Here is a 26,415-nt window from a genome sequence, read left to right as displayed (position 1 = left end):
AGCAACAAAAAAAGAATGAAAAAAAGTATGTCAAAAACAAAACGTAGTTAGTACTACTAGTAGTACTACTACTACAATGTCACAGCGCGCCACAGCCGCACGTTCGCGTCGTCGCCTGCAGATACCAACAACGCTGGGTCCGTCGGTGACCATCGGACACAATTGACGTCTCCTACTCACGGCCCATCAATCAAATATATATATATATATAAATGAAAATATTCTGGATGATTTGGGTGAGTTTCGAATTGCAATTTGATATTTGGCGGTCCCCGAATTCCGCAGAATCAAACACTCATGTAGCCAATCAGTGAAAAGGGGAATGTCAAATTGACCCATTGGAGCGATGAACGGGGTCCGGAAATATTCGTATCAAATCAATAATATATATATATATATATATATATATATGGAACGATCAAATACCATCCATATTTTATTCCAAACACTTCATGTACCCTAAAAATGCCATATATATATATCGAACGATCAAACATCATGTATATTTATTTCCATCACACTTCGTGTACCTGCGTGGGCGTGCACTTGTTGGTAGACGAGTTCAAACTTGGCAGTGGAGGGATTCGCTTGAAAGAGGCGAATGCCATCGTCGCCACATCCAGTGGCCAACACGTTAGTCGAGATATTCCAGTGGATGCTAAACACGGCGCGAGGGTGGTACCCTGTGAGTGCATCGACTTGGGTCCACTCACTCGATCTACATAGATGACACACAACCAAACCCCGTCACAGTCCATTCGCGGCTATTTGCATCTGTTTTCGATGCTCCATATGTGTGACGACGTACCGTCCATCAGCCGTCAACGTGGCGGGGTGCCGCTGCCACAAGAGCACGGACTTATCGTCGGAGCAGGTCGCGAGTCGGAGTCCTGTGGCGTCGGTGGTGGCGGCCCACACGGTGGATTTGTGACCAGTCAGCGTTTCCACGCAAGCCCAGTCATCTAGTCATATTAATATATATCGTTTACCAGTGTATGGGATTCAAACAAGATGAACAAAGGTCCTAGTGATTTAGGCGTGCGATACCGTACTCGACACTATTAGTCAAGTACTATTAATAGTAATGTCAAGTCGATTATTTCGAAAGGGCTCAAAATCCAACATGCTCCAAATCAATCAAATCCAGACAATCGATATTCGACCAATCAAAACAACCAGAACACAAAGAATCCAGTAGCCAATCAAATCCGCTCGTCGATGGTTTCAATACCGAATTGGTATGTGACTTCAATTAGTGTGATACTGCACGATTTTTGCATGCTGCAAACGTCAGTGAGATAGAGAATCGATATCGATAGATGTTTGGCGAAGCAGCACACTAGTGTCTAAATTTCGGGTCCAAGGACAATAGCAACTAACTAGTAGTACTACCCATGCCGAATTCGGAGGTACTAGTAGTACTACCCATGCCGAATTCGGAGGCAAACAACGTAGGACCATTCAAGCACAAACATAGCGACAACCATCATCCAGGCCAGTGACCTCAAAACACAGGCACGATGTCAAGCTAGCCAAGCCAAGAAATAAGGCGGACGGCTCCGTCAAGTAGGAAGAAGGAGGAGACGCACCGTCGCGCTCGGCCCATACACATACGGTGTCGTCGTACGATGTCGAGAACAGCAAGTCTTCGTCCGGGTGCCACGTCACGAACTTGACATCCTGGCTGTGGCCATGTAAAACTGACACGCACTCAAAGTCCGTGTCGGCGTCGGCCTCCCAGATCCACACGCTCTTGTCGCGGCTGCATGTGGCCAAGTACGACCCCGACGGACTCCACGCCACGCTCTTGACTTCGCTCTCGTGGCCTTCCAGTGACGCGATCACTTCGTACACGTCGCCCTGCTTTTCCCAGATCACAGTCGTCGCGTCAAAGCTGACCGACGCAATGTACTGTCCGTTGCGCGACCTACACATGTGTTAAGAAGAAGGTGGTCGCGTGGACGATCTCGACGCACCACTCGCACGCGCGAATGGTTCGACCCTGGGCGTCTTCGAGCGTCGCGACGCAGTCCCACGCATCCTGCGGCGTCTTGGCGTTCCGGGAAGGAGACCAGATGCGGATCGTTTTGTCGCTGCCACAAGTTGCCAACAAGGACCCGTTCGGGTGCCACGACGCGTGCCACACGCACTCGGAATGGCCTGCCAACACTGCGACTTCCTCCAAGCGGACCGACATTGTTATGTTGATGATCAATGGTGAAGGATATCCGGATAGTTCGGGTCAGCCGGATACATTGCATTCCGGATACCCTTTCGGATAAGGATTTTGGAGGTACACATTATCCGGCGTTTTGCAAGTTGGCCATCGCATGGACATCTTCGGTAAGATGGACACACACACGTTCGAAGCGACAACATGGCGTGACATTCATACAGGCGATGCCACGTCCATCCAGACAAAGTTCATTGCAGCGCTGGCGTTGCTCTTTCTCTTCTTCGTCTTTCTTATCATGATAACATGGGACAGGTAACAACGACTCTTTGCGATAGCATTGACCAACAACTGCTGGCGTATGTAGGTATGGCAAAGAAGTGAGTGCGTTGTACGAAGCGAGGTTAGAAAGCCCAAGTCAGCCCACAGGTGCGTGTGGTGGTACGTCACTTGTGTGGGTCACCACACCATTTTAGATACAGACGACGACGACTTCAAAGCCTACAAGACCTTGCCCACGTTCTTTTACGAATACGCGAAAAAGAAAAAGCCTTAGCCTCGAGTTTGCAGTTTGCACAATCGTGTATAATATGAAAACACTTTTCAAGTCTCGAGTTTGCAGTATGTTGCAGTAGAGGATCACAACCAACAAGTGTTCGAACTCGTTCAGTGAATGAATGCACACATGATATCCATCACAAGCGTCTGGCTATTTCGGGGGTCAGCGCGAGGTCCTTGGCTGTCTTGCCCGCCTTGTTCTTGAGCGTAATGTTCGCCTTGGAATCGACCAGCACATGCACAATATTGTCAAAGCCACCTTTGGCCGCTAAATGCAAGCTCGTGTTCCCTTCCACATTGGCTGCATTTGGGTCGGCTCGATTCTCCAACAGTTTTTCCACGCATGGAAAGTGGCCCGCGCTTGCGGCTTTGTGCAGAGGGGTGATGCCTTGGGCGTTGGTTTCGTTGATGTTGGCGCCGGCCGCAAGCAGCGACAGCACCGGATTCAGAATGCCTCGACCTGCACCTAGGTGCAGAGGAGTGTTGCCACTGTCGTCCTTGATGTCGATGCTCGCCCCCAACTCGATGAGTTTTGTGACGACGTTGAGTCGGCAGTGATTCACGGCGTGGTGCAGCGCTGTCATGCCGCCAAACGATGTAGTGTCAATGTCCGAACCATTCGCCACGAGGAACTCAAACAGCTCAAAGTAGCCATTCCGAGCCGCCCAGATCATGGGTGTGCACCCATAGACGTCCTTTGCATTCACATCAATGGGTTTGCCTTGATACTCGCCTTCCTTGTTCCCCGTGGGGTTCACCAGGGTCTTGAGGATCTGTAGGTTGCCCACGGCGGCCAGCTTGAACGGGTTCACATCCACGTCGGGGATTTCAAACTTCGGGGCAGCGGTAGTGGCCTTGGCCTTGGACATGGCGACAAGTTGAACGGTTTCAACAGTTACGATGCCTCACTTTACGTACAATATTTTGTTACACGAACGTTACGCATGTTATTTAGCAATAAAGTTCCAAATGTCATATTCTACCCATTGTACAGTACAGTACTAGTATTGACCTTGGCGGTACCGTGGCGTTATTCGTGAACTTGATATCAACAGTATCGTTGCACTGTTCTCTATTATTTAAATAGTTGCTCGGATTCCATTCAGCGATTTGACGACTCGGAACGAGGACATCCAATTGGAGCATATACGAATTCATATAAATCAGTGACGAAACTGACTTAGAAAAACCAACGAAATTGGAAAGTAGTCCCCCCCCGAACAGATGAAAGAAAGGAGCGCAGCAACACGAACCCCAAGTCCCCTACACTCTGCAGCAAAATGGATTTCTGGACCTGGTGATTTCTCTGCGGCAGGCGGCATGGTTGTTTGTTTGAAAACTGCTGAAGGTTTCTTGGACAAGTCGGTGGAGTACTTGGCCGTCCCTTGAGGGCGCGGCTGCTTGGCCGGTTGAACTGACGGCTTCTTTTGAATGGCTGGCGGTTGGTCGAGGGTTTGGGGGCGGTCGTCATGTGGTTCGTAACATACGAAGGGGCAAAAATGAGTCGAACGACCGAGTTGTTGGCAGCGGGGGGGGGTAGATTGGCACCCGTGTTTGGATGTCGTTATGGGTAACCGCCTGGATAACCCCGACTCGATCCCTAGGACGATCATTTTGTGCGAGTTGACGTTCGAGCTCTTGCACTACTTGCTACTTGACCCCCATCGGGACTCATCCTTTCGGCGACGATCGGCCACTGCCCGCCGCGGGACCCCTAAGTCTTGCCGTTCGAAGGCGACTGGCTCAGCCCGCTAGGATGCAGCGTTGGAGCCAAGGACAGGTGAGAGACCCAAGGCGTTCAATCAACGTCCGAAGAATGGAATCTCATCTAGTTGTAGGGCGAATCACCGCCTTAGTGCAGGGACATGTCGCATTTCATTTATGTCGTTGTGATGAAACCGAGTAATGAAACTGACTCTCGACGATGAACTGCAGCAGCACCAGCATGGACATGTTCATGGATGCTTCGCGTTCCTCCAACTTACAAGACATCGACCAACTCTATCAACTATTTGGCAAGTTGTTCATGACAGCTCGAGACCCTGTGACGGTAGTAGTTACCTGCCTTTTCATTTGAAAGTCGAGGAAGCACTATTGATGAACACGATATGCATGTGTTTTAGCTCGACACGCACGGCCATATCGTGGCCAAACTGGGGCTCACGAAACTGTTGGCATGGCTCGTTGAGAGGGGACTGGATTTGGATGCGACCAATCACGTCGGCAATACGTGTGTGCACGTGGCAGCCGCGCATGGTTGCATGGAGACTGTATTGTGGCTCATAGAACACGGGTGTAACGCCCTTGCTACCAACTACAACGTACAGCTTAAAGATGGACCACCCATTCGAGGTCACGAAAAATATATGACTGGATAGGGGCTATCGGCGTTTGATTTGGCGAGCCAATACAGCTTTGAGCACGCCGCAACGTTGCGAAACTTCTTGAGGAATAACCAAGGTGGGCTACTGTAACCTCCATCCCTGGTTACCCTATACCGTACATGTGAAGTCACACACTCTTATCTCTGGTTATTTGCGTGTGCAATAGACTCGAATCAATTGTGGGACCAAGATGACGACTATGGCGACGATGAGCAGCAGCAGCTCGAATCATCCGTAAGCCTCATTGACAACGCTGGACTTTGAAACGAATGGTACTGTAGCACAATTCAACGAAACAACAACAACAGCTCTTGGTGCAAACTCTCGTACGTCGGAACGTGACAGAGCCCACACTTGGGCTCGAAATCTTGGAGTTGCACTGCCCTGAAACGCTAGAGTCGGTGCAACGCGCGCTAGATTTGTCCCCCACGGACGTGGCAACTGCAATATCGTCGAACGCCAAGTTGATGTTGACGTACAACCACGCGTTCCAAGGCAACAACATCGACAATCAATTGGATAATCTTTGAATGTGTTGCGTAGCCACGCCTGTTTCCAGCGAAAATGTACCGAATACTACTATTAATACATAAAGTCACGACTTGGTTTCGTATGCCATGACATGTGTGTGTGCAGCCTGATACCGTACTGTAAGATGAATGCGACTGTGATTTTATGCAGAGTGGATATATGGAATAGTCTGCCGTAACTTGGAACCTACGTTACTACGTGGCCACACTACAATAATCGCTTCATATTATCATATTATTTACAATGCCGTAGCGACAACAGTTGAGGGCTAGCATAGGTGCTACACCTTCACGAGGGAGTCATGCTTGATCGATTGTCTCCGAGACCGTCGGCCCGCGGGCGCTCCACATTTAGTAAGCATGACTTGTAACGTGTCCACCAACACGTGCAACGAGTACCGCTCTTCATCTGCTACGACATTCGGATGACATTTGCACCGTTCCGAGTTGGCCCGTCCAGGACAAACATCGTCGTCGCCGTTGCACAACGCCAGCGCGCACTTAAAATACGCTGCCTAACGGTTCCAGTGTAAACGTAATGTATCCTAAAAATGCTAATGAGTACCTTGGTGAGAGCTTCTTGGAATGTTGACAACGTCAGCTCTTGGGCCACCACCGCCAAGTCGTCGGGCCAAACGGGTAAGCACGATACAAACACATGCGTGGCTTTGACATCGTCAAACTTGGCGTCCATCTACCCCTTCAATATTAGGACCACATATATATTTCCCAATATTTGACGTGGCAGTAGCATGAACAACCACCACGTACTTGATGCAGCGACGACAGGATAGACAAGAACCCAGCGAGTTTGAGAAATCGAACGTCCGGAGGGGGGTTCCCCTGCCCCGAGCCCAAGAGGGGGTCGCTCGTCGCAAGCGTTGCGTGCATTTGAAACACCTTTGCCACGGCGGTGGCGTACTTGAAGTGCACGCTTTGGATGTCCGGATGATTGTGGAACAGGCGACGAAAATGTTGCCCGTCCTGGATGTTGGCATACGGAAGGATATTGTCATGCAGCAGGTGATGCAATGCCGACGACGTGTCCAAGCCTTCGCGAGCCAAGCGCTTGAGCATGATCACGAGCTCTTCGCGCTTCAAGTATACCTGCGCTATATGCACGACAAACGGAAGCAATCCATGCCGGGGCATCGGTTGATCGTCTACGAAGATGGAAAATTATTGGACATCGTTGATGAAATTGCTATAGAATATGGTCTTGTACTGATGCCATGGCGAGTGGGGTCGGCGACAACGACGTTGAGCCCTTCGAGCAACTTTAGCTTTGCCGTCAACCGAAAGCATGGGTCCTTCATACAACGTGTTTGTCGTGTCATGGAAATGATATATATCACTTTCTGTGGAAATGATATACGTTTGGTGGGGATTGCGTACCGTGGGGGTGGGGGCGACCGTAGCATGCAATCGAAACAAACACACGAGAACGCGGTAATGCGGCTTGATCGCCGCGTAGATCCGTCGGCACTCAACGCCATCTTTGACCACCTTTTCGATCTGACTCGCCGTCCAGTCCGCCTATTAAGTCGCCCAATAGAACCCCTTGTTCAAACAACACGAGTACAGTACCTCGAAGCACTGGTCGTAAAGGTCGTCCGTCTGTGGATGGGCATCCAGAATTCGTTCGTCGAATCCGTCCTCGTCCTCGGCAGTGTCAAAGTTATCCTTATCTACTTCATCCTCCGAGCCGGACCCTCTGTCGTTGTCGCGGACGTGGTAGGGTACACTGGCGCTTGGCAAACTCGGTGCCATCTCCAGTCGCTGGTCGCTCGGCATGTTGTTACCCCCCAGCGAAAACACTTGACGGTTGTAGAAATGGTTCAATCGGCGATGCTCAAACGATGTGATCCGCTTTTTGGCAAGGGCTGCATGCGTCGAGGCATTGGTGACGGCCGACGTGGGGCGGGGTGGAGTGCGACATGGTGACGATAGAGGCGCGTCCGAACGCGTCGCGGCCCCCTTGCCTGGTCGTGTTTGTTTGGTATAGTTGTTTTTAGGTGGATAGCCTTTGGGAGAGGTGGAGACAGCTGCGGCGGCGGCGAAATATCTGTCCCGCACGATGTGGCTTCGGTGTCTCAGAGGTGCAACCCCTCGTGTTTCAGGCTCGGGGTTGGTCACGCGGATATAGGCTGCTTCCTGGTCGTCCATCAACTGTTGGATGGACTTGCTGGACGGAGCGAGGCCTTGTACGTACGGCGACGACGCCCCTCCCTTTGCCGAGCTAGATGCGGTGTGGCGCATGGATTATTGGTTTGTGTGTGATTGTTTTCGCTGACGATCAGCAACAAGGGGCACGGAAAGGTCAAAAATAGACGTTATGCAAGTTACAGGTCAAAGAAGTTAAAGCAACGGATGGTATACGTCGTCGGGGTCGAATTCATCGCCGTCCTCGTCGAATGTAGCTCGAAGGTGATGCGATGTAGATGGGCCAGTGATGCGAGTGACAATTAGCGCCACGACAGCCACGAATGCGACGACGATACCTCCGCCCATGAGGGCGAGGTGGGTGTTGGTGTTGTCGGCGTGGGACCAAACGTTCTGAAGCAAATCTGCCGACCACGCCTCGGCCAGAGCAAGCGGAGATGCCGCTGCTGCTGCTGGGGGGGCGTCAGCAAGCGCCGCGGACGCTTGGTGCTCAGAGGGGGCCCATTCATGTTCGTAGCCAGGGCGGCCGAAATTTCGCATTTGGTTGCAGTCCGCCAAGACGGCACGCTGGTCTTCCGTCAGTGACGACGACAGGAACAACATCGCGTCGTCCGAGTACAACACGGATGGCATTGTAGTGGCCAAAGAACCGACTGTTTCGACATCGTCGTGGCTGGCTTCATTGGGCGTAGATGCCATGGTCCATCGCCATGGCATGTCGTCGTTTGGTGTTAGCATTATGACGGGGAAAAACAAAATGGTACATGCATGATCGTTGCTAGTATCGATCGAATAGAAGACGACAACGCTCGAAGGATACTGTTGTGGTTGAAATGTTCCGATATTTGAGGACGACGATTCTTGTGTTGTGGTTTAGGTATCGATGGATAGAAACACATCGTTACAAGCGTAATCACAAGCTCGGTAGGCGGGGGCTCAAAACTCAAACAAACAGGTCAAGTGGTGAGGCTTTATTGGGAAACGTTAAGCTATAGCGACTACAGTGTAACCTATCCCCCACCTTTCACTTTTGAGCGAACTCCGCTGTCTTTCTATCTGAGAATACACCGTATATTGTAACCAGGAGATCAAGATGTATACAAGTTGACACAAAATGAAATGAGTACTTCTATAGTTGGTTTTGGTGCTACTACAGGGTGTAGTAGGTGGCATCCCCCAAGACTTCCACACGCATATCATGAGTATTAGTTAGTTGGTTTAACTCTGTCACACCGTCGATCATTCAATCACGAAAGGAATGGAAAGTCGAGCGTATTGTCGTCGTCTTGCGGCTGCTGCTCGCTGTTTGCCCCTTCACTCGCTTCGTTCCACAACCATCGCCACGACGGCACCTACGACTGCCAACACTTGATGCGACATGAAGTTATTCGTCCTGTAGTAGTTTCACACAGTTAGCAGGTTGGGCTTGCAGATCGTTGGAGGCCAGTTGCCAACGCCCCACCAGCCGGGTCTGGAGATGTCAATGTATCGCGGGTCTGGGTTGCACGAAACTGGACCGTCGGACAGTGTCGGTTCGCTCGCCACAAGCTCCGACGCCACCATTGCACTAGACGAAGAAGGTGCCATGGGCAAATGGATCCACCGGTTGGACGCCTTGACGAACGGGTCCGTAAAGCACGTGGAGTCGATGGGGGGCCAGTCACAAAGGAGCGACGCTGGACGCTCGCCCCAACTCTTGCCGTTGTACCATTCGTTGTAATCGATCACGAGGCTTTTCGGTTGCCTCCACGGCGTCAACGGCGAGCACCACACTTGACCAGCGCTCGAACAAGTGTCGACCGTGTCCGGCTTGCACTCTTTCGTGGTTGAGTCGAGGCAGCCGTGGCACGCGCCGCACTGCTTGCGCACGTCGCCGCACCAGACTTGGGCCGAGCTGAACGCATTGCCCAATGGCCGACGACGCCACACATCTGGTGGTCTTCGAGTCCCAGCAGGTGCTGCATTTGCTGCAGCCTGCCGTCGGCCCCGTGTTGATCACTGTCGCATTGGGGCCGTTGGACCTGCCCACGCCGCACCACTTAAGCCCGTACAGGCCACAAGTGGACGCCGTGAACCGGGAATCGCACACTTAAAACCCTGGCTGTTGTAGTAGCATTTGCTGCACTGGCTGCACACGGGAGACGCGGCCGACGACGGCTGCAATATCGTTTGCTGCGAGTACACGTAGTAGGCACACCACGTTTGGTCGGGAAACACGCACGAATTTTTGTCGTACAGCGTCGTGCAGCCAAAGTTAGGGTCGTAGCACAACGAACAGCGGTCACACACAGACGCGGCGACGCCCTCTTCAGCCAGAACGATGGACGACGAAGCAGACAAAGGCATCAAGGCTTTCAGTTTATTGAAAGAGCTGCTGGAATTACATTGAGACGCTTAACCAAACGTTGTGGAAGGATAGAACCACCGTTACGACGAAAGGTCGCGAGAAACCGTCAAGGCGGTTTCAAAGCGAACGGTAAACAATCACCACAATTCCGCACCTCTCCAAGCTGTACAACCGACTCATTCCCCACAAACTCAAACCAGGGATCTTTTTGAACTAGCCCTTTTCAAGATCAAGTTTGCCGACGTTGCCTTTGGTCAGCCCTGGTGTACCCTCCAGAGGAGACCAGTTACACCAAGATTTCAACCACAATGCTCAAAATGCACGTACTACGTGAAGGTGAAATACGAGTTACAGTAGCTTAGCTTAACGTTAGTTGTGTTAGTACTACTACTACGTACTTACTACGTGAGGAGAAACTGGTTTGCCTCAACTAGGTAGTCCTGTCACATAGAAACATTCCAAAAAAAAGTACCAGAGCGCTGTAACCTCCGAACCCCCGGACCTCCCTTGTGTTGGTTGCTATTTCTGGGGTTACGTTGCATCTCTATGGTTACTGTAGCTATAGTTAACCACTGAAAGACACCAACTGCTAGGTGGAATTTGCTTCGGTTTACACTGAATTTAACTATGCCATAATAAGAACAAGTGAAACGATTGCGTGGAACTGTTGTTCCCCCCGCAGGGGAATTGCTTTGTGACAGCCAAATCACCCTCACAGTTCGCATGGTCAACTGTCTCAAACCCTCAACCCTCAATGGACTACTAGTACAGTAATGTAATACTACTACGTAGTACTACTGTAGTGAACATGAAGTACTACGTAATACTGTAGTAAACATGAAACAGTATACCGATATGAGAACTTTATGGGGGTGGGACCGCGATGATACCGTAAGGTCCTGTACCACACAAACACCAAGGGTGCAGTACACCGCAAGCACCACATTAGCACACGACCAGCACAAATGACCCCCGTCAACAGCTCGCCACGTACGAAGGAAATCGACAACGACATGGTCACAGAGCTACCGTCGCTTTACACAAATGCAATACGGTTCTAGTCGCCCTACGAAATCCCCCTACACTGTAACCTGATGGTGTCAACACGTGGTGATCAACTGGGTCGCTTGGCACAAATGATAAAAAAATGATCACACACATTCAAAAACGTCCCAGCATGCGTCCATCGCAGTCGTCTCATGTGGCAGGGATGGAACCACACCACCCCGACGCATACGAACCATCGCCACCATACATTCCATTGACCACCCGCGGAAAAAAATCCTTGAGCGAAACCAAAGCCAGGCTGGTCAACATGTACAGGGGGGCGCCAGGCACGCTCCTTGGCGCAGGCATGGGGCTGGTGGTGGGCTATCTTGTCACGCTGGACGCCGTGTATCCAACGATGCGCGCATACGACGCACGCTCGAACAGAGCTATCGAGCGAATCATGTTAGAGCCAGGCAGGGCGTACCTTCGAGCACTTACTTGCGTGGCTCTGCCGTTTGCATTTCTCAATTTGACGTTGGTGGCCGCTGATATTGCCTCGTCGAGGACGCCGGGGGTGGCCAAGCTAGGGGTGCGTGTAGGTTTGATGTCGTTGGCCATGTCGTTCGCGATCGTCGTTCAAGGGGTGTATGTCGGCTCGCTCGTGGCGCCAACGTTTGAAGGAAGTCGATACAACTTTCGCGCCCCTGCTGTATCACTTGAATGCCCCACGACATCCACGAAAACGTCCTTGTTCTTCGACCCGGTAAGGCAAATCATGACCTGCCACGCGACCAACCAAACCGTGTTTTCATTTGGCTCGGACGAGTTTGCTCCTTATGCCATCGACCCGTCTGTCAACAGATTGGCACGGTATACGTCGACGATCCAGGAAGTGATCGCGGCGGTCTTGGAAATCACCCCCACTCGCTTCGTCGAAGCCACCAACACCAACGTCGTGGCACTTGTGGTGGGGGCACTGGCCACTGGCGTAGCCATAGGCGCCCATCTCACCCAGTTCAAATCACTATCTTCCGACAGTGCTGCCGGCAACATCACAGTACTAGCCGCGCTACGGGAACTTGTCTCTGTCTTTCAAATCATGACTTCGTGGATTGCCATGACCACCCCTCTGGCCCTCATTTCGCTCGTGGCGGGACCCATTTACGCTGGCACGCACAACGTGTTTGATTTTACCAAGCCCACGAATGGCCTTATTGGCGTGTGCTGGTATGTCTTGGTATTTGTGGGCGTAGCCGCGGTGCATGCCGTGGTCGTTCTGCCGGTTGTGGCAGTCGTTGGTTCACGCGGCCGCCTGTCGCCCCTTCGTTTTCTCTGGCACATGCGGGATGCCCTCATCTACGCACTGCACACTTCGTCCTCCCGCAAAAGCCTCCATGTACTCCTCAGCACGTTCGAGCGAACCGTGGGCCAGCCGACGGCGAAAACGAGGTTTGCCATCGGCACCGGCGCCACGCTCAACAAGAACGGCGGCGCGCTGTACGTGAGTCTGTCTGTGATCTGGTTGTTTTCAAACGGCGGTTTGCAAACCATTTTCTCACCAACCAAGGTGGCGTTGCTGGTCGTGCTGGCCACGGTGGGGTCGCTGGCAGTCACTCCCGTGCGCAATGGCGGCATGGTCGTCGTGATCTGCGTGTTTGCAATGCTTACAGGGCTCGCCCCGCCATATGCCATCAGCTTTTTGTTCGTCGCGGAGTGCATCGTGGACCCTGTCGCAACGGTGCTCAACGCATGGGGCAACATCATCGTGGCAAGGCTTCTAGGCGAAGCGTCGTAGCGACGTGCCACAGGATAGCCACCGATGAAATCTACTATGTTTATGTGACCGTGTGTCGTCGTTATCAATCGGGTCAGAAGTTCTGACCCACTAGCTATTGAGCGCACAGACATATACGCGTGGGGCACTATACAGAATGTGCAACGCAGCCTGTCTAGAAGTGAGGCGTAGCGTCCGTCGTGAAGAAGTGTGCGCCGCTGCCATGGGGCGCCGCCCCTTCATATTCATGTATTGAAGGCGGCAACGTCAGGTCGAGTGTCCTACAGCCATCAAGTCTCTTGACATACAAGTTCAAGCTCAACTGCTTGGCTATGTGGTGGGTGGACAGCATGTACGTGTTGCATGAACGTTGTATACCTAGAATCCGTTCAATAGTACAGTACGTACATTACGTACAATACAGTAATGTACAATGTACGGTCTGTGTCCCTGTGTGTGACCTGCCAACGGAAAGATTGCCACCCACGACCGAAGCGATGCCGTCCGAGATTCTCGACTTTGCGGTCGGCACGATCATCGGCAACATCTCGACCGCCGTGGTGCTCACGCTCGTGTACTATAACTTCATCCTCTTCGAAGACTACTTCCGGGTCATCATCTGGGCCTTCCTCTTCAGCCAAGCGCTGCGCGGCGCGAAAGAGAAGATCTGCCGCCTATTGCGCTACCTCAGCCGCGACAAGGAAATTCAGCGCGACGTACGTGCATCACGTGGTCCCGTTCAACCAGTCTTGATATATATTTCGTGGTGGCGACTAGGGACTGTTGTACACTGTGTGGACACAAGCGATCCCGTACTTTCTACGCTCGACGCGGCGTCCCCGCGCAACCGGCACCGACGCCGACGCACCCCCCCCCGTGGACCGTCCCCAAGACAAGCTGACCAACCTCGTTATGGACAACGGCATCTTCATCTTTGCATGGATCAGCGGCGTGTCCATCTACGTGCGCATGTTTAGCTTGTCGTCGTTTCTGCAGCTGTCGGTCGGGATTGTGGTCGTGGCGAGTCTGGCCGTGTGGGTGTTAGATCGCCGGGTGTTTTACTACCGCCTCTTCATCTCGGACGACGTGCTCGTGTCCCTGCTGTTGATTCTGGGGTGCTTTGTGATTGTACGCATGATGAACCTACCTCCATCACCACGACCACCCGTACTTTGATCTGACACCAGAAATCAACTTTAACGTAGGGGTTCTTTGTCTTGTTCTACCTGGGCACGGAAAGCTACATGGAGGGATCATTGGCTGCGTCCCAAGTCAGTCGATGGATCCACACGAACGTCGTCAACGACGAGCGCACGCGGGCCATGTGGTCGGAGCAGATGGCGAATGGCAAGGCGATGGTGTCGTCGGCGATCCACGGCGTGGAAGGGTCGTATAACCGCACACTCTGGTTTGGGCCATTCAAGGCCATGCTCGTGTCGTACTACGATACGCCCGCGAACACGACGATAGTGCACGGCGGCGCCAGTGGAAGCAGCAGCCTGTTTCCAAACCTGACGTGGGTGCAAGTACGTTCGATGTATACATACACACCTACGTGCAATCCATAACTTCGAAACTTTTTTATTATATCCTATGAATCACGCAGGAGTGTTCTGATTGGCTGAATATACTTGCCCTTTTTGTAAGAACCAATCAAATCCACTCAAAATTGGATTAGTTAGCCAATCACGTCGATGATTCGTGATTCGATTATTCGGACGGCGACATTATTCGAATCGACGGGTCTGGAAATTTGTACTGAAACCATAATATATTTTTCTCTTGTGTTTATTTTTTCTTTTATAGCTGGTAACGTATATTTTCCATAAATAATTGGACGTTTATTATATGTTGATCTCATAAATGTAATTTTTTATCGTCGTATTCGTCGTATTATTGTATGTTCTACTCAAGATATTGTTGTATTGCAATATGTCGAAACCGCCCAACCGTACCTTCGAAATACGATATTTAACTAAGTTTAAGAGGTACACCTGTGGACTGCAGCATAGGCATCTTCTTTTTAGCCAATCACAATGCCACCTGCATGCATTTTGGCCAATCATAATATGTGGCAAATTTGGGTGACAAATAGCACGCCTTTGGATGAGTGTATACAGTATATGCCTAGTCGACTTTCTAGTTTATCTCGAGTGACTATATATATATAGATGCCTTGTATATATATATATATAATACGGACATAGGCGTGTTCGTTGGCGTATGCCCAATGATTGACAACACAAACATGGAGGTTTTAGAGGCTCATATTCACCCAAGATATCGGTCGATGTGGTATCCTGCTTCTTTGTGTGTGTGTATGTGACGCCATGCACGACTATTTGAAGTCATACCCGAAATCGATGGTGTTTGATTGGCCCGTTGGTTTGTGTTCTCGGTTTTGATTGGTCGATCGATTGTCTGTCGAGTTGAATACACATCCCTCCAAATGTCGAATCGAATTGACAAGATCCATCGACCCAATCGTTCTCTCTCTCTATATATATATATATAAACAATATTTATATACTTTGAAGTATTGACCATATCCATGTACCTAATCACTCTCTCTCTCCCTCTCTCTCTCTCTCTTCCTCTCTCTTTCTAAATATATTCTTCCGATATTGCTTATTGATTCAGGAAGTATATATATATATATGATTATTAATTCAGGAAGTATATATATCTATATCCCAATGATTGACAACACAAACATGGAGGTTTTAGAGGCTCATATTCACCCAAGATATCGGTCGATGTGGTATCCTGCTTCTTTGTGTGTGTGTATGTGACGCCATGCACGACTATTTGAAGTCATACCCGAAATCGATGGTGTTTGATTGGCCCGTTGGTTTGTGTTCTCGGTTTTGATTGGTCGATCGATTGTCTTAGTCACTATATATATATATAGATATAGATGCCTTGTATATATATAATATGGACATAGGCGTGTTCGTTGGCGTATGCCCAATTCAGCGACTTCAACCTCACCAGCGTCGAAGTGACGGATATGACGTCGAAAGGCTTGGAGTACAGCGGCATGGCCGTGGGGTCGGTCGTCCAGCTGCTCTTTGTGCTCGTGACGATTGTCGTGGCGTTCGTGAGCATCGGACTCAAGTCGTTCTTCTTTGTCACGTCTTTGTTCTACCTACTCAGCGCCAAGTGGGACCCCATCGAGCGGGTATATATATATATATATTAGACTTGAGCTTTTAGCCAAAACACAAATATGGAGGTTTTAGAGGCTCATATTCACCCAAGATATCGGTCGATGTGGTATCGTGCTTCTTTGTGTGTGTGTATGTGACGCCATGCACGACTATTTGAAGTCATACCCGAAATCGATGGTGTTTGATTGGCCCGTTGGTTTGTGTTCTCGGTTTTGATTGGTCGATCGATTGTCTGTCGAGTTGAATACACATCCTATATATATAATATGGACATAGGCGTGTTCGTTGGCGTATGCCCAATTCAGCGACTTCAACCTCACCAGCGTCGAAGTGACGGATATGACGTCGAAAGGCTTGGAGTACAGCGGCATGGCCGTGGGGTCGGTCGTCCAGCTGCTCTTTGTGCTCGTGACGATTGTCGTGGCGTTCGTGAGCATCGGACTCAAGTCGTTCTTCTTTGTCACGTCTTTGTTCTACCTACTCAGTGACTATATATATATAGATGCCTTGTATATATATATATATAATACGGACATAGGCGTGTTCGTTGGCGTATGCCCAATGATTGACAACACAAACATGGAGGTTTTAGAGGCTCATATTCACCCAAGATATCGGTCGATGTGGTATCCTGCTTCTTTGTGTGTGTGTATGTGACGCCATGCACGACTATTTGAAGTCATACCCGAAATCGATGGTGTTTGATTGGCCCGTTGGTTTGTGTTCTCGGTTTTGATTGGTCGATCGATTGTCTGTCGAGTTGAATACACATCCCTCCAAATGTCGAATCGAATTGACAAGATCCATCGACCCAATCGTTCTCTCTCTCTCTATATATATATATAAACAATATTTATATACTTTGAAGTATTGACCATATCCATGTACCTAATCACTCTCTCTCTCCCTCTCTCTCTCTCTCTTCCTCTCTCTTTCTAAATATATTCTTCCGATATTGCTTATTGATTCAGGAAGTATATATATATATATGATTATTAATTCAGGAAGTATATATATATATATAGAATCAGGAAGTATATATATATATATATATATATGCGTCCACCCACGTATGATTGTGCTGTTAGATTGTGCATGATTTGATCCCCATTGCCCCCGAGAAGCGACCGGCCATGGTCGCGTCGCTCCGTCGTGCAATTGAAGGCGTGTTTTTTCTGCCCATGAAAATCTCAAGCTTGCATGCGATTGTGTCGCTCGTGTCGTTTTCGATCGTGGTAAGTACACTGTCCAAATTAAAAATGTGAAAAATACTCGTCTAGGGCACAGACTTTGTATTTCTCGGCACGTTGCTCTCGTTCTTCATATCGATTGTGCCGATTATCCCGCCGTATTTGATCTGCTTACCGTACGTGTGTCTGCGCCTGTCGACGTCGTTCGTGCCGGCGGTCGCACTCTTGGTCGTGCATTACTTGGCGTTTACTTGGATCGACCAAGTGCTTTACGAGCGCAGCTTGACCTCGATCAACGCCTACATTTCCGCACTCAGCGTAGCGTTTGGCGTGTATGTGTTTGGTCTCGAGGTATATATATATATATATATATAGTCTTGCAATCGACAATAGATTACTGTCCTACATTTGGTTGACTTTTGTGCTAAATCTATCGATCGATTCTTATGTTCGCTCTTTTAGAACACGATTGATTTATAGTCAGACTTGTTGTTGGCTGAGACTTATACTGTACTTGGAGATTGTTTATAGTTTGTAGACTGTATAGAGAGCTAAATATATTACTAGCACTTTTCATTGGTCGAGACTGTATAGTACTAGTACTAATTAGTCTATATACTGTTGTTTGAGAGTTTATATTTATATAGATATGTAGCTGAAAGTGGTATTGCTTTGGCGTCTACTAGCTAGTTGGATATGCTGTTGCGTCCTTGATTTTGAATGATGGATACACAAATATTTTTGTGAAAATATATATACATACTCGTATCGCGTTCTTTTTGGTTGGTTCTTGGATCAAAGACACAATATATATATATATATGGTCATTGTAGGGTGTGGTATTTGGTCCGTTACTCGTGTGCGGGGTCAACTGGGCGTATGAGATTTCCAATCACGGCGTACAAGCCGCCACGTCCGACGACGCGGTGATGACGTCGCCTTCGTCATCCCCCGTCCATGACGAGCACGGCAGCATCTTTTCCAGCGCGTACAGGGCGCTGTCGGGCGGCCTCCTGCGCAGCAACCTGTCTCGGGGGTTTTCATTCGACTCGGCACGAGACCAGGCGGTCGTGGTGGTGGACGTGCAAGTGCATTATGGGAAGGAGGCGGCGACTCCGTGGGTTGTGCGGTACGTGGCGAGGAAGGAGTGGAGCTACGAGGATTTGGTCAAGAACCTCTGTCGCACACTGCACGTGTCGCATGTGCGCGGTCTGTACGCCAAGGCAAACCACGCGCAGATCTTGGGCGTGGAGCACATGATTCCAGGGGAGTTAATCACAGTGGACGTTCAAGACGACCCATTGCAGGACGACGTACTAAGTGCCAGCAGTGCGCGACCTCCCATGCATTTCCAGCAGCACGACAAGCATGGCGGTCGCTTTGCAAAGGCGGGCAAGACGACGGCGGCGGTGGCACGTGCGTCGAGTCCGTCTACCACTCCAACAACAACCCCCGTCCTCGTGCGCCGTCGGTCCCATGCATCCACAACCCCTCGAGGTCGCTCCAAGCAGTCGTCGGTACGGCCAGATATTGCCCTTTTACCCAAAATTTTGACTACTTTTGTGCTGAATCTTTGCCAAATCTATCGATCGATTCTTTGTACTGAAGTTTGTACTATTAGTATGTAAAAGGGTGTCCAATGGTGATTGGTATCACACTAATTGAAGTCACACACACACTAATTCGACGTTGATGATAATGGTTTCCGGCAATATGATTGGCTAAACCCTTCTGCCGATGATTCTTGTGTGCATTTAATTTGGTTGTGTGTCGATTCATTCTCCATGTCGCTCCAGTTTAGAATAAATACACAATAACTCTGAATTTACTTAGGTAGAAACACATTTGGTTGGTACGTTCTATGGGTTCTATGGGATCTATGTGTGTTAGCGTTCGAAATCGTGGTTTTATGAGCTTTATATATGTTTCTTGGACAACATAATCGAAATATATACGCATAAAATCGATAGACGTACACCCATTGGATGCCAGTTTGAGACTATGGCTTTGCGTAATTCATCGACACTGGTTGATGTATAGCTCGGCTCTCGGCGGTCGATTCGGTCTAGCGATTCTGGGTCGTCGTCGGCATTTGGAGGGGACTCGGACGGTGACACTGCCGCCATCGCCGCCGACTCGCCTTGTCCAGTCACAGTGGACTCCCAATCCGAGTCATTTGACAGCGCCGCCAACACGAGCTTTCGATCTGCGTTGAACGGTCTGCGCATTCAAACAGATTTTACACGTGCCAACGATGATGCCCATGGTGCAGCGACTGCAGAGAATACCGTTGGCCACGAAGATGAACCCATGCCACCCCCCGACAAGCCCATCCAACCAATTACGCAAGACCAGCCAAACAAACAGCAACCGACGCTGCAACCACCCACGAGCCCCTTGTACATTACGGAAAAGGTGACGACGTTGCGCCAACGTCGAGGCAGCATGGCGAGTCCCGCAGACGAAGCCACCAAACCAGGGCTGTGGAAGTCGCTATTTAAGCCGAATTAACTGATCATCCACACACGAAAAGACTAGTTGTTGGAGACGACCTAGTATCGACGACACTAATCACAGTTAGTACTCGACGGAAGGCAGGGTGGCTGACTAGCGTTAAACGAGGAGGTTATGACAGGTAGTAGTAATAAGCATGTAAGACAGTAACATCCTTTACGATACATACACACCATTGTACGTACATATGGATTCACAAGAATGCAAAAATGCATTCGCGCAAGCCTGAGATAACGTTGAGATTGATATCTATGTAGTACTTACTTAGTGTATATGGCAATGATTGGGGTGATTCTCGTCCAGCCATTAGATGGTGTGACAGGTTTATCACAAGTAACTTATTATTGATTTGGTACGAATTTCCGGACCCTGTTCAATCGAATATCACGAAACCGATCACGAATCTCTCCCATTGGTCAATCTGAAAATACTTGTCGCTGATTGGTTACATTATTATTCTGTTTACCTCACGCTGAGAAAGCCAATGAAATATCGCGGCGAGATTTGTGATCGGTTTTGCGAATCTCATAGAATTCGGAAATTTGTGCCATATTTATCATACTTGGAACACAATAAATATAATCACGGGTACGTCACCCCCCCCCCCCACTACATGTATGTAAATATCATCAGCACGACGACTCGAGGTACCAGAGCCAGACACTCTATTTGGTCATTACAGTAGTACAGTGCTCCTACTCTACACTGTATCGTGTTGTCATACACTTAGAACAGTTTGCCAGGATTGAGAATCTCATGCGGGTCCAACGCCGCCTTGATGGCCCGCATGACGTCGGTCGTGGCGCCTCCGTGCTCGAGCGCCAAGTACTTTTTCTTCCCCAGACCAATGCCATGCTCGCCAGTGCATGTGCCGCCGGCTGCCAGCGCCCGCTCAATCAGGCGGTCGCTGAAGGCTTGGATCTGGGGATAGTCGGCAGGAACGAACGGCAGCATCACGTGAAAGTTGCCATCTCCCACATGTCTATACAAGTTATCATATTTGTTTTGGATTTTTACAGAGCAAGAAACAAAAAGGTTGAAACTCACATAATAATACACAAACAATTATAATAAATCATTACAATAATAATAAATATTAACTAATAAATATCGACAATAATAATAAATATTAACAATAATAATAAATATCAACAATAATAATAAATATCAACAATAATAATAAATACTAAAAATAATAATAAATCATTACAATAATAATAAATAATAACAATAATAATAAATACATAATATATACTATACCCGACAATGTTGCCAATGAGATTGGACGATTGCAAGTCGGCTTGGGTGTCGACAATCACCTGCGTCAGCTTGGACAACGGCACGCACACATCGGTAGACAAGCCACGACTCCCAGGCACCAAATTCTATCCCCGTTTTCAATTCCAAAATATGATATATATATATAGTGGTATATCGGCTGATTCAAAGATATATATATATATATTACGCACCAACGTGGCATACCACGCGGCATGGCGGGCCTTCATCAATTCCGCACGGTCTTCGGTGGACGTTGCCCACTCGACCTTTTGCACATCGTATTCTTCGGTCAATGCTTCGACCTATGAACAAATATATCATTACTTTTTTAGCCAATAAATAAATATATATCGACAATATAAAAAGTACCATGGACGTTTGGTTTTCAATGTCGTCGGCTGTGCCATTCAACTCGATCACGAGCGATGGAAGCTCTGCGTTGTGGAGTTTAGAGTATTTGTTGGTCGCGGCCATCGTATGTTCGTCCATAAACTCCATGCGCGCGACGGGAATGCCCATCTGCATGATGGCGGTGCATGTGTCCACAGCCTGCTGGATGGACGGGAAGCTGCACACCGCCAGCCGCTGGAGCTCGGGTACGCCGTGAAGTCGCAATTCCACCTGTGCAGTTGAAAAATGAATATTATGAATATCTTGGCTACAAAAAAATAATTTTTCCAAATATTCTACGCGAGTCGTGAAATCGATCCCACATCATCTCGCCGTTGAAACTGCTTGGGCATATTTCCACCAACAGCATAAAGTAAAAAGAAAATATCATGTAGCCAATCAGCGACAAGCATGTTTTGAGAATGACCAAAGGGAGCAGCGATTCCTGATCGGTTGGGTCGGCGTGATATATATATTCGATTGAGCGGGGTCAGGAATTTCGTACCAAAATATAATATATGAATATTAATATTCATCCATTGAAACGGCCCGTAATAAAAATTATATACACACTTTCAGGTATACGACATATAGAAAAAATAGTATTTATCCGTTTATTTCTATGGGCAATAACAATCCCTAGAAAGGGCAAAACTCCATTTCGAATCATGGGATTGTCGTTTCATACCTCGGTCACGACTGCCAACGTGCCCTCTGAACCGATAAGAAGCCGCGTGAGGTCATACCCAGCGGACGATTTGCGAGCTCTACGGGTAGATAGTACAAATAATTCAATTATTACTTATATTTTTACGGGATACGAGTTAGAGTTAAGTGTACAGGGATTATTACCTCGAGCCAGTTTGAATGACTTGGCCATTGGCAAGGACTGCTGTGAGGGCAAGAACGTTCGCTTTCATGTTGCCGTAGCTACAATACGATGCGAAATGTCGAAAAAAAGGAATCAGGTGGAACTACCGAACAGTGGTGGTGCCCGAAGCGTTGGTGGCAACCATGCCTCCGAGGGTGGCGTCGGCGCCGGGATCGACAGGAAAGAAGAGGCCCGTGGCTCGCAATTCCGACTCGAGCTGCAGGCGCGTGACGCCGGCTTGCACTCGGCAGCTCATGTTTTCGGGCTCGACCTAAGCACATTAGTGGGCGGACCCCGACATTTGGAGACTTATTACGTTCAAAATCGCGTTTAGCCCTGTGAGGTCGAGGGAAATGCCGCCGCAGACCGCCGAGATGTGTCCTTCCAAGGACGACCCAGCGCCAAACGGAATCACGGGCGTCTTGGCCTCGGAGCAGATCTGCAGCACCTTGGACACTTCGTCGGTACTGGTCACAAAGGCCACTGCGTCCGGCGGGGGTGCAGAGTGATACGATTCGTCTTTGCCGTGGTGCTACGTGTGCGGTGGTGTGTGTTATGGATCAGCTAGTGAGAGAGTTACAGAGTCGAGGATGGACACACACACACCTCGCGCACGGATGTGGCGGTTGAGAGCCGATCGCCCAAGAGTTGGCGGAGCTTGTCAACGGTCTCAGGCGTCGCATTGCGCGGCGTGAAGGTAGATGACGTCGACAAGAAACGCCGGGCGAACAAAGATGGGCGCAGCATGAGATGTTCTAAGTCAAGTCGATGACGAAGTGCACGAAGAGGTGATGATGATTTCGACTTGCCACGAAGTGGTGTTAGAAAAACGGACTCACACTGTCAAGATCGTCAAGCGGCTACCGGATATTACGATGCTATCCGGAGGGTCTTGGTATGTATAGAGAACACCGTCTACGAATTGACGACATGGTACTGTACTGCAGTACAGTGGTAGTAAAGTATGAATACTGTAGTAACGTTAACGTTATTAATACTGTAGAACAACCTAGGATTAGGTCACGGAATTAAGGAAAGGAAGGTCACCCAGAATGGACATTTATAATTCAAGTACTAGTAATAGTAGCAATTTGGAGTAAAGGAATACCTCCATCGAACGGTCCCTAAAGGTGTCACGTTCTGTCAATCCCACGCATTCGTTCCAGTCGGACCCGAGCTCTGGCCCGACAACAGGCGCGGCCATAAATGTCCAAATTTCCTTCTCCCCTTGCATCCGGTATGTTCAAGGTCCACTCGCCCATTTAGATCACGCCATAGCAATCAATCGAGCGTGTTTGGGGGGATGACTTCTGCGGCAAACAGACTGTAACTGTTCACGACTGGGTGTGTGGGAACCGTGATGAGCTGGATAGACAGAGGGATCGTCGGCGGCGGCGGTGTCGTCAGCTGAGGCATGTCCATGTCCGCTCCTTCAGGTGGTATCGCGTAGCAGCATAGCTCATTCGTGACAAGTCGAGAACTGCATCAGGGTTTGACCATTACTGTTGCGGTGCTGATGACCATGTATGTGATCCAGTGCACCGGGCTCCTCATCAGCGATTGGGAAATCGTTATCGAAGATATATCTTTTTCTTTTATCAATTTTGACATCGTATTCTACCTAGATTTAGAAATAATATATCTTCAAGTATTGCTTATCGAAAAGCTATCTCGATATAATATCTTATCGAACGCGATGGTGCAATGTCATATCGATATCGCAACGCCAGTACGATATTCGATATATATCGATATCGGATATATATCGTGGTTGTACAGTAATACAGTATACTACTACGTAGGGTGTAGTACAAACATGCGCAATATATATCGAAATCGAATGTGAAACACGATAATATATCGATATCGAATGAATGACTTCGATATTATATCAATATCGCACGTGTATCTCGATGTCATATCGATATCGAATAGAATGCGGTAATAAGTATTGTTGCACGATACGATATTATCGAGAAATAACGATATATTTTTCCGCATCGCTGCTCTCATCCCCCCCTTGTGTAGATTTTACGTACCGATTGGACAGTACTTTGTCCAACCCGCCCGAGAAATGGAGCGGGCGAACAAAACGATCAAGTCCCAAGTGCACAACTTGATCTCAGAAGCCATCGAAGGCACGATGTTGATTCAAGCGTTTAGCGACAAGCAGCTACGCCGGTTCTCGTATGTGCTCAATGTAGAGCTACGTAACACATGTGTCACGGGTCCCATCACCCCACATACATTAGGTCACTTTTTATGCTAGAGGTTTGGCATCTAAATCGTAGTGCATTGACGCGGGCTCGTGATCTTCTGCTGCGGAACGCAAGGAAGGTACCCATGCTTGTAGGTTACGCTGCAACTTTGTCGCAAATGGAGTACTTGAAGGCCACAAAGGCATCCGAGATGCTGATAAGGTCGAATATGGACGCGATTATGGACGCGATGGAGGTTGCCATATTCACGTAGTCTTCGGCGGTGGAGTTGGTCTTCTCGAGTTCTTCGATGGTCTGGTAGCCCGCTTTGCCTCGGTTGGCATTATCATAGGTTTTTATTGCCCTTTTGACCGACGGATTGTATTTGATGACATCCCACGCCTTCGTCAACTCGGCGAACTTGGACGCGTCCGCCGGTCTTCGGAGCGCCATGGGCGAACTGCCGGCAAACGCTACGACAATCTTCAATGCGAGTTGCCCCACCGACATGATCTGGCCTTTGACGGCAGTGTCGCAATCACTGGGTGTTTTGGCGGCACCCATGCCGCAGTCTACCCACGTGGCAGGAGGGGGGGCCAAGCACATTGGGCCAACACCCGTGTAGTTGGGGTTGCACTTGGGGTAGCACAGGCCTGCATCGAAATCTTCGTTGGCAGCGCACGTGGCCAGCGTAGGTGTAGCCCCTTGGGCCGCAATCCCAGCGGGGTTGTACGAGTGGCAGTCGAGGCCATTGCGTGTCGTGCCCACTGGACACTTGTCGTAGCACTGCAGACCTCGGCGCTCTTGTCCGGCGGCGCACGACGACGGCAATTGGCCAATGCCGCGTGGCTGCGATGTCTTCCAGCAAAACGATGGGTCCGTGGTTTGGAGCTGGCGGTCGTTGGTTTGGTTCACGGTCGCGCTGGCCATGGCGGCAAACACGGTGAGGAGAGCAAGAATTTTAGCCATCAGGTCAAGGCGAGGTAAATGGAAAAGTGACGTCTTCAGTTGGACGACGCGCGCTTTCAGTTTCGACGCGTGAAACGCAAGTAAACGTCACAATTATATTCCGGATCTTGAAAGGGGTGTCCCAGCCTTGAGACCTTGGTCGAGAAGTCTTGCCGACACATGTATGATTCCAAAAGCAGTGGATAATTTCCCACTTCAGAAAAATGTCACCACTAGCGGTACGTCCCTCTTTGATATTGCCCTGGAGTGGGTGAACTTCTTGGAAATGCCAATGTACGCAGAAAACCCCAAAAGTTGATGCCTCGATTGTTGTACCCTGTATCGAAGATGTATTATTAATAGTAATACATTTGAATGTATTACTATTAATACGCGAAATATATCGATAGAGATACTACAGCAGTAGAGTCTAGCTCAATTTTCAGTTGTCATAGATTCTGCGAGCAAAATCAACTGAAAGTGGTCACCTCTCCCGTACTAAACGGATAGAGTATGATTTAGCCATAACACATAGCAAATCGTATGTCCAAGTCGTATAATGCGTATAATGCAAAATATTGTACGGAGAGTTGACACGATGGTGTTTTCCTGACCGCAGTATTGATTATTCCACGCACTTCATTGGCTTAAATAGAACTATGTCATGGATAAAAAATGGAACATATATTGGAGATTCGGTATTAATTTCTGGACCCCGCGAATCCAATCACTCCTATTGGTCAATCCAAAATTACTTGTTCCTGAACGACAACAATCCATGTTCCATTTTTTGCCGGAAAGGGTAAAGTGGATATTCGCCAATCAGATGTCTCGGAAACGTGAAGTAAATTCACAATACAAAAAGTGCTCTACCTAGTGAGTACTAGTACTGTAGTTACGTAGTACCTCTTTGTGTGATCCTTCGAATGGGTAA

The 26,415-nt window shown here is 49.0% G+C and overlaps 11 protein-coding genes across 13 annotated transcripts; 4 read left to right on the top strand and 7 right to left on the bottom strand.

Moving 5' to 3' along the window:
- Window positions 1–25: 25 nt before the first annotated feature.
- On the bottom strand, window positions 26–2,216 carry H257_04736 (hypothetical protein). Its single transcript, XM_009829351.1, has 5 exons — window positions 1,977–2,216; window positions 1,590–1,927; window positions 809–962; window positions 531–718; window positions 26–172 (listed from the first exon to the last, which is right to left on the bottom strand). The coding sequence occupies exons 1-5, from the start codon at window positions 2,195–2,197 to the stop codon at window positions 72–74; spliced, it is 1,002 nt and encodes a 333-aa protein (XP_009827653.1). The 5' UTR covers window positions 2,198–2,216; the 3' UTR covers window positions 26–71.
- Window positions 2,217–2,313: 97 nt separating this feature from the next.
- Window positions 2,314–2,787, top strand: H257_04735 (hypothetical protein). The gene is made up of 4 exons (XM_009829350.1): window positions 2,314–2,343; window positions 2,398–2,488; window positions 2,541–2,602; window positions 2,656–2,787. Exons 1-4 carry the CDS (start codon window positions 2,331–2,333, stop codon window positions 2,727–2,729), a joined length of 240 nt encoding a protein of 79 aa, XP_009827652.1. The 5' UTR covers window positions 2,314–2,330; the 3' UTR covers window positions 2,730–2,787.
- A 40-nt stretch (window positions 2,788–2,827) lies between these two features.
- Window positions 2,828–3,600, bottom strand: H257_04734 (hypothetical protein; the record flags this gene model as incomplete). The annotated part of the gene is made up of 1 exon (XM_009829349.1): window positions 2,828–3,600. The coding sequence occupies one exon, from the start codon at window positions 3,598–3,600 to the stop codon at window positions 2,869–2,871; it is 732 nt and encodes a 243-aa protein (XP_009827651.1). The 3' UTR covers window positions 2,828–2,868.
- Window positions 3,601–4,176: 576 nt separating this feature from the next.
- On the top strand, window positions 4,177–5,733 carry H257_04733 (hypothetical protein). The gene is made up of 6 exons (XM_009829348.1): window positions 4,177–4,511; window positions 4,570–4,781; window positions 4,855–5,052; window positions 5,110–5,191; window positions 5,282–5,349; window positions 5,397–5,733. The coding sequence occupies exons 2-6, from the start codon at window positions 4,656–4,658 to the stop codon at window positions 5,643–5,645; spliced, it is 723 nt and encodes a 240-aa protein (XP_009827650.1). The 5' UTR covers window positions 4,177–4,511; window positions 4,570–4,655; the 3' UTR covers window positions 5,646–5,733.
- A 115-nt stretch (window positions 5,734–5,848) lies between these two features.
- Window positions 5,849–7,981, bottom strand: H257_04732. Of its 2 annotated transcripts, XM_009829346.1 has the most exons (6): window positions 7,233–7,981; window positions 7,041–7,181; window positions 6,871–6,955; window positions 6,417–6,808; window positions 6,211–6,339; window positions 5,849–6,160 (listed from the first exon to the last, which is right to left on the bottom strand). In XM_009829346.1, exons 1-6 carry the CDS (start codon window positions 7,902–7,904, stop codon window positions 5,927–5,929), a joined length of 1,653 nt encoding a protein of 550 aa, XP_009827648.1. In that variant the 5' UTR covers window positions 7,905–7,981; the 3' UTR covers window positions 5,849–5,926. The 2 variants fall into 2 exon arrangements, with proteins under 2 accessions (XP_009827648.1, XP_009827649.1); XM_009829347.1 differs by having other exon boundaries at window positions 5,849–6,339.
- H257_04731 (hypothetical protein) lies at window positions 7,958–8,620 on the bottom strand. Its single transcript, XM_009829345.1, has one exon. The coding sequence runs from the start codon at window positions 8,544–8,546 to the stop codon at window positions 8,004–8,006; it is 543 nt and encodes a 180-aa protein (XP_009827647.1). The 5' UTR covers window positions 8,547–8,620; the 3' UTR covers window positions 7,958–8,003.
- Window positions 8,621–9,055: 435 nt separating this feature from the next.
- Window positions 9,056–10,154, bottom strand: H257_04730 (hypothetical protein; the record flags this gene model as incomplete). Its single annotated transcript, XM_009829344.1, has 3 exons — window positions 9,056–9,160; window positions 9,219–9,782; window positions 9,945–10,154. 3 exons carry the CDS (start codon window positions 10,152–10,154, stop codon window positions 9,056–9,058), a joined length of 879 nt encoding a protein of 292 aa, XP_009827646.1.
- Window positions 10,155–11,332: 1,178 nt separating this feature from the next.
- On the top strand, window positions 11,333–12,991 carry H257_04729 (hypothetical protein; the record flags this gene model as incomplete). The annotated part of the gene is made up of 1 exon (XM_009829343.1): window positions 11,333–12,991. One exon carries the CDS (start codon window positions 11,333–11,335, stop codon window positions 12,938–12,940), a length of 1,608 nt encoding a protein of 535 aa, XP_009827645.1. The 3' UTR covers window positions 12,941–12,991.
- A 396-nt stretch (window positions 12,992–13,387) lies between these two features.
- Window positions 13,388–19,870, top strand: H257_04728. Of its 2 annotated transcripts, XM_009829341.1 has the most exons (8): window positions 13,388–13,635; window positions 13,697–14,047; window positions 14,125–14,445; window positions 15,867–16,100; window positions 17,178–17,324; window positions 17,370–17,630; window positions 18,113–18,796; window positions 19,320–19,870. In XM_009829341.1, the coding sequence occupies exons 1-8, from the start codon at window positions 13,417–13,419 to the stop codon at window positions 19,788–19,790; spliced, it is 2,688 nt and encodes an 895-aa protein (XP_009827643.1). In that variant the 5' UTR covers window positions 13,388–13,416; the 3' UTR covers window positions 19,791–19,870. The 2 variants fall into 2 exon arrangements, with proteins under 2 accessions (XP_009827643.1, XP_009827644.1); XM_009829342.1 differs by having other exon boundaries at window positions 13,697–14,445.
- Window positions 19,871–20,426: 556 nt separating this feature from the next.
- H257_04727 (glycolate oxidase, subunit GlcD) lies at window positions 20,427–23,156 on the bottom strand. Its single transcript, XM_009829340.1, has 9 exons — window positions 22,942–23,156; window positions 22,652–22,867; window positions 22,443–22,606; window positions 22,317–22,394; window positions 22,153–22,231; window positions 21,444–21,695; window positions 21,266–21,376; window positions 21,054–21,178; window positions 20,427–20,775 (listed from the first exon to the last, which is right to left on the bottom strand). The coding sequence occupies exons 1-9, from the start codon at window positions 23,080–23,082 to the stop codon at window positions 20,520–20,522; spliced, it is 1,422 nt and encodes a 473-aa protein (XP_009827642.1). The 5' UTR covers window positions 23,083–23,156; the 3' UTR covers window positions 20,427–20,519.
- A 1,533-nt stretch (window positions 23,157–24,689) lies between these two features.
- H257_04726 (hypothetical protein) lies at window positions 24,690–25,502 on the bottom strand (the record flags this gene model as incomplete). Its single annotated transcript, XM_009829339.1, has 1 exon — window positions 24,690–25,502. One exon carries the CDS (start codon window positions 25,500–25,502, stop codon window positions 24,690–24,692), a length of 813 nt encoding a protein of 270 aa, XP_009827641.1.
- Window positions 25,503–26,415: the final 913 nt, after the last annotated feature.

This window comes from Aphanomyces astaci, assembly GCF_000520075.1.
Source record: "Aphanomyces astaci strain APO3 unplaced genomic scaffold supercont1.8, whole genome shotgun sequence".
NCBI lineage: Eukaryota > Oomycota > Saprolegniomycetes > Saprolegniales > Verrucalvaceae > Aphanomyces > Aphanomyces astaci.
The sequence above is the reverse complement of the archived record's forward strand: the minus strand, read 5'-3'. Positions and strand labels throughout refer to the sequence as shown.

Coding starts and splice junctions, on each gene's coding strand:
- H257_04733 (XM_009829348.1), top strand. CDS start 4,656: ATGAACTGCAGCAGCACCAGCATGGACATGTTCATGGATGCTTCGCGT. Junction 4,782..4,854: donor CAGCTCGAGACCCTGTGACG/GTAGTAGTTACC, acceptor CATGTGTTTTAG/CTCGACACGCACGGCCATAT. Junction 5,192..5,281: donor CTTCTTGAGGAATAACCAAG/GTGGGCTACTGT, acceptor CGTGTGCAATAG/ACTCGAATCAATTGTGGGAC.
- H257_04728 (XM_009829341.1), top strand. CDS start 13,417: ATGCCGTCCGAGATTCTCGACTTTGCGGTCGGCACGATCATCGGCAAC. Junction 14,048..14,124: donor TTCTGGGGTGCTTTGTGATT/GTACGCATGATG, acceptor ACTTTAACGTAG/GGGTTCTTTGTCTTGTTCTA. Junction 18,797..19,319: donor GTCGCTCCAAGCAGTCGTCG/GTACGGCCAGAT, acceptor GTTGATGTATAG/CTCGGCTCTCGGCGGTCGAT.
- H257_04727 (XM_009829340.1), bottom strand. CDS start 23,082: ATGCTGCGCCCATCTTTGTTCGCCCGGCGTTTCTTGTCGACGTCATCT. Junction 22,395..22,442: donor TCGGGCACCACCACTGTTCG/GTAGTTCCACCT, acceptor ATCGTATTGTAG/CTACGGCAACATGAAAGCGA. Junction 22,232..22,316: donor GTCATTCAAACTGGCTCGAG/GTAATAATCCCT, acceptor ATCTACCCGTAG/AGCTCGCAAATCGTCCGCTG.
- H257_04736 (XM_009829351.1), bottom strand. CDS start 2,197: ATGTCGGTCCGCTTGGAGGAAGTCGCAGTGTTGGCAGGCCATTCCGAG. Junction 1,928..1,976: donor ACCATTCGCGCGTGCGAGTG/GTGCGTCGAGAT, acceptor ACACATGTGTAG/GTCGCGCAACGGACAGTACA. Junction 173..530: donor ACAAGTGCACGCCCACGCAG/GTACACGAAGTG, acceptor GGCCGTGAGTAG/GAGACGTCAATTGTGTCCGA.
- H257_04731 (XM_009829345.1), bottom strand. CDS start 8,546: ATGCTAACACCAAACGACGACATGCCATGGCGATGGACCATGGCATCT.
- H257_04735 (XM_009829350.1), top strand. Junction 2,489..2,540: donor ATCATGATAACATGGGACAG/GTAACAACGACT, acceptor TGGCGTATGTAG/GTATGGCAAAGAAGTGAGTG. Junction 2,603..2,655: donor AAGCCCAAGTCAGCCCACAG/GTGCGTGTGGTG, acceptor TTTTAGATACAG/ACGACGACGACTTCAAAGCC.
- H257_04732 (XM_009829346.1), bottom strand. CDS start 7,904: ATGCGCCACACCGCATCTAGCTCGGCAAAGGGAGGGGCGTCGTCGCCG. Junction 6,809..6,870: donor CCCCACTCGCCATGGCATCA/GTACAAGACCAT, acceptor CCATCTTCGTAG/ACGATCAACCGATGCCCCGG. Junction 6,340..6,416: donor TCCTGTCGTCGCTGCATCAA/GTACGTGGTGGT, acceptor TTGAAGGGGTAG/ATGGACGCCAAGTTTGACGA.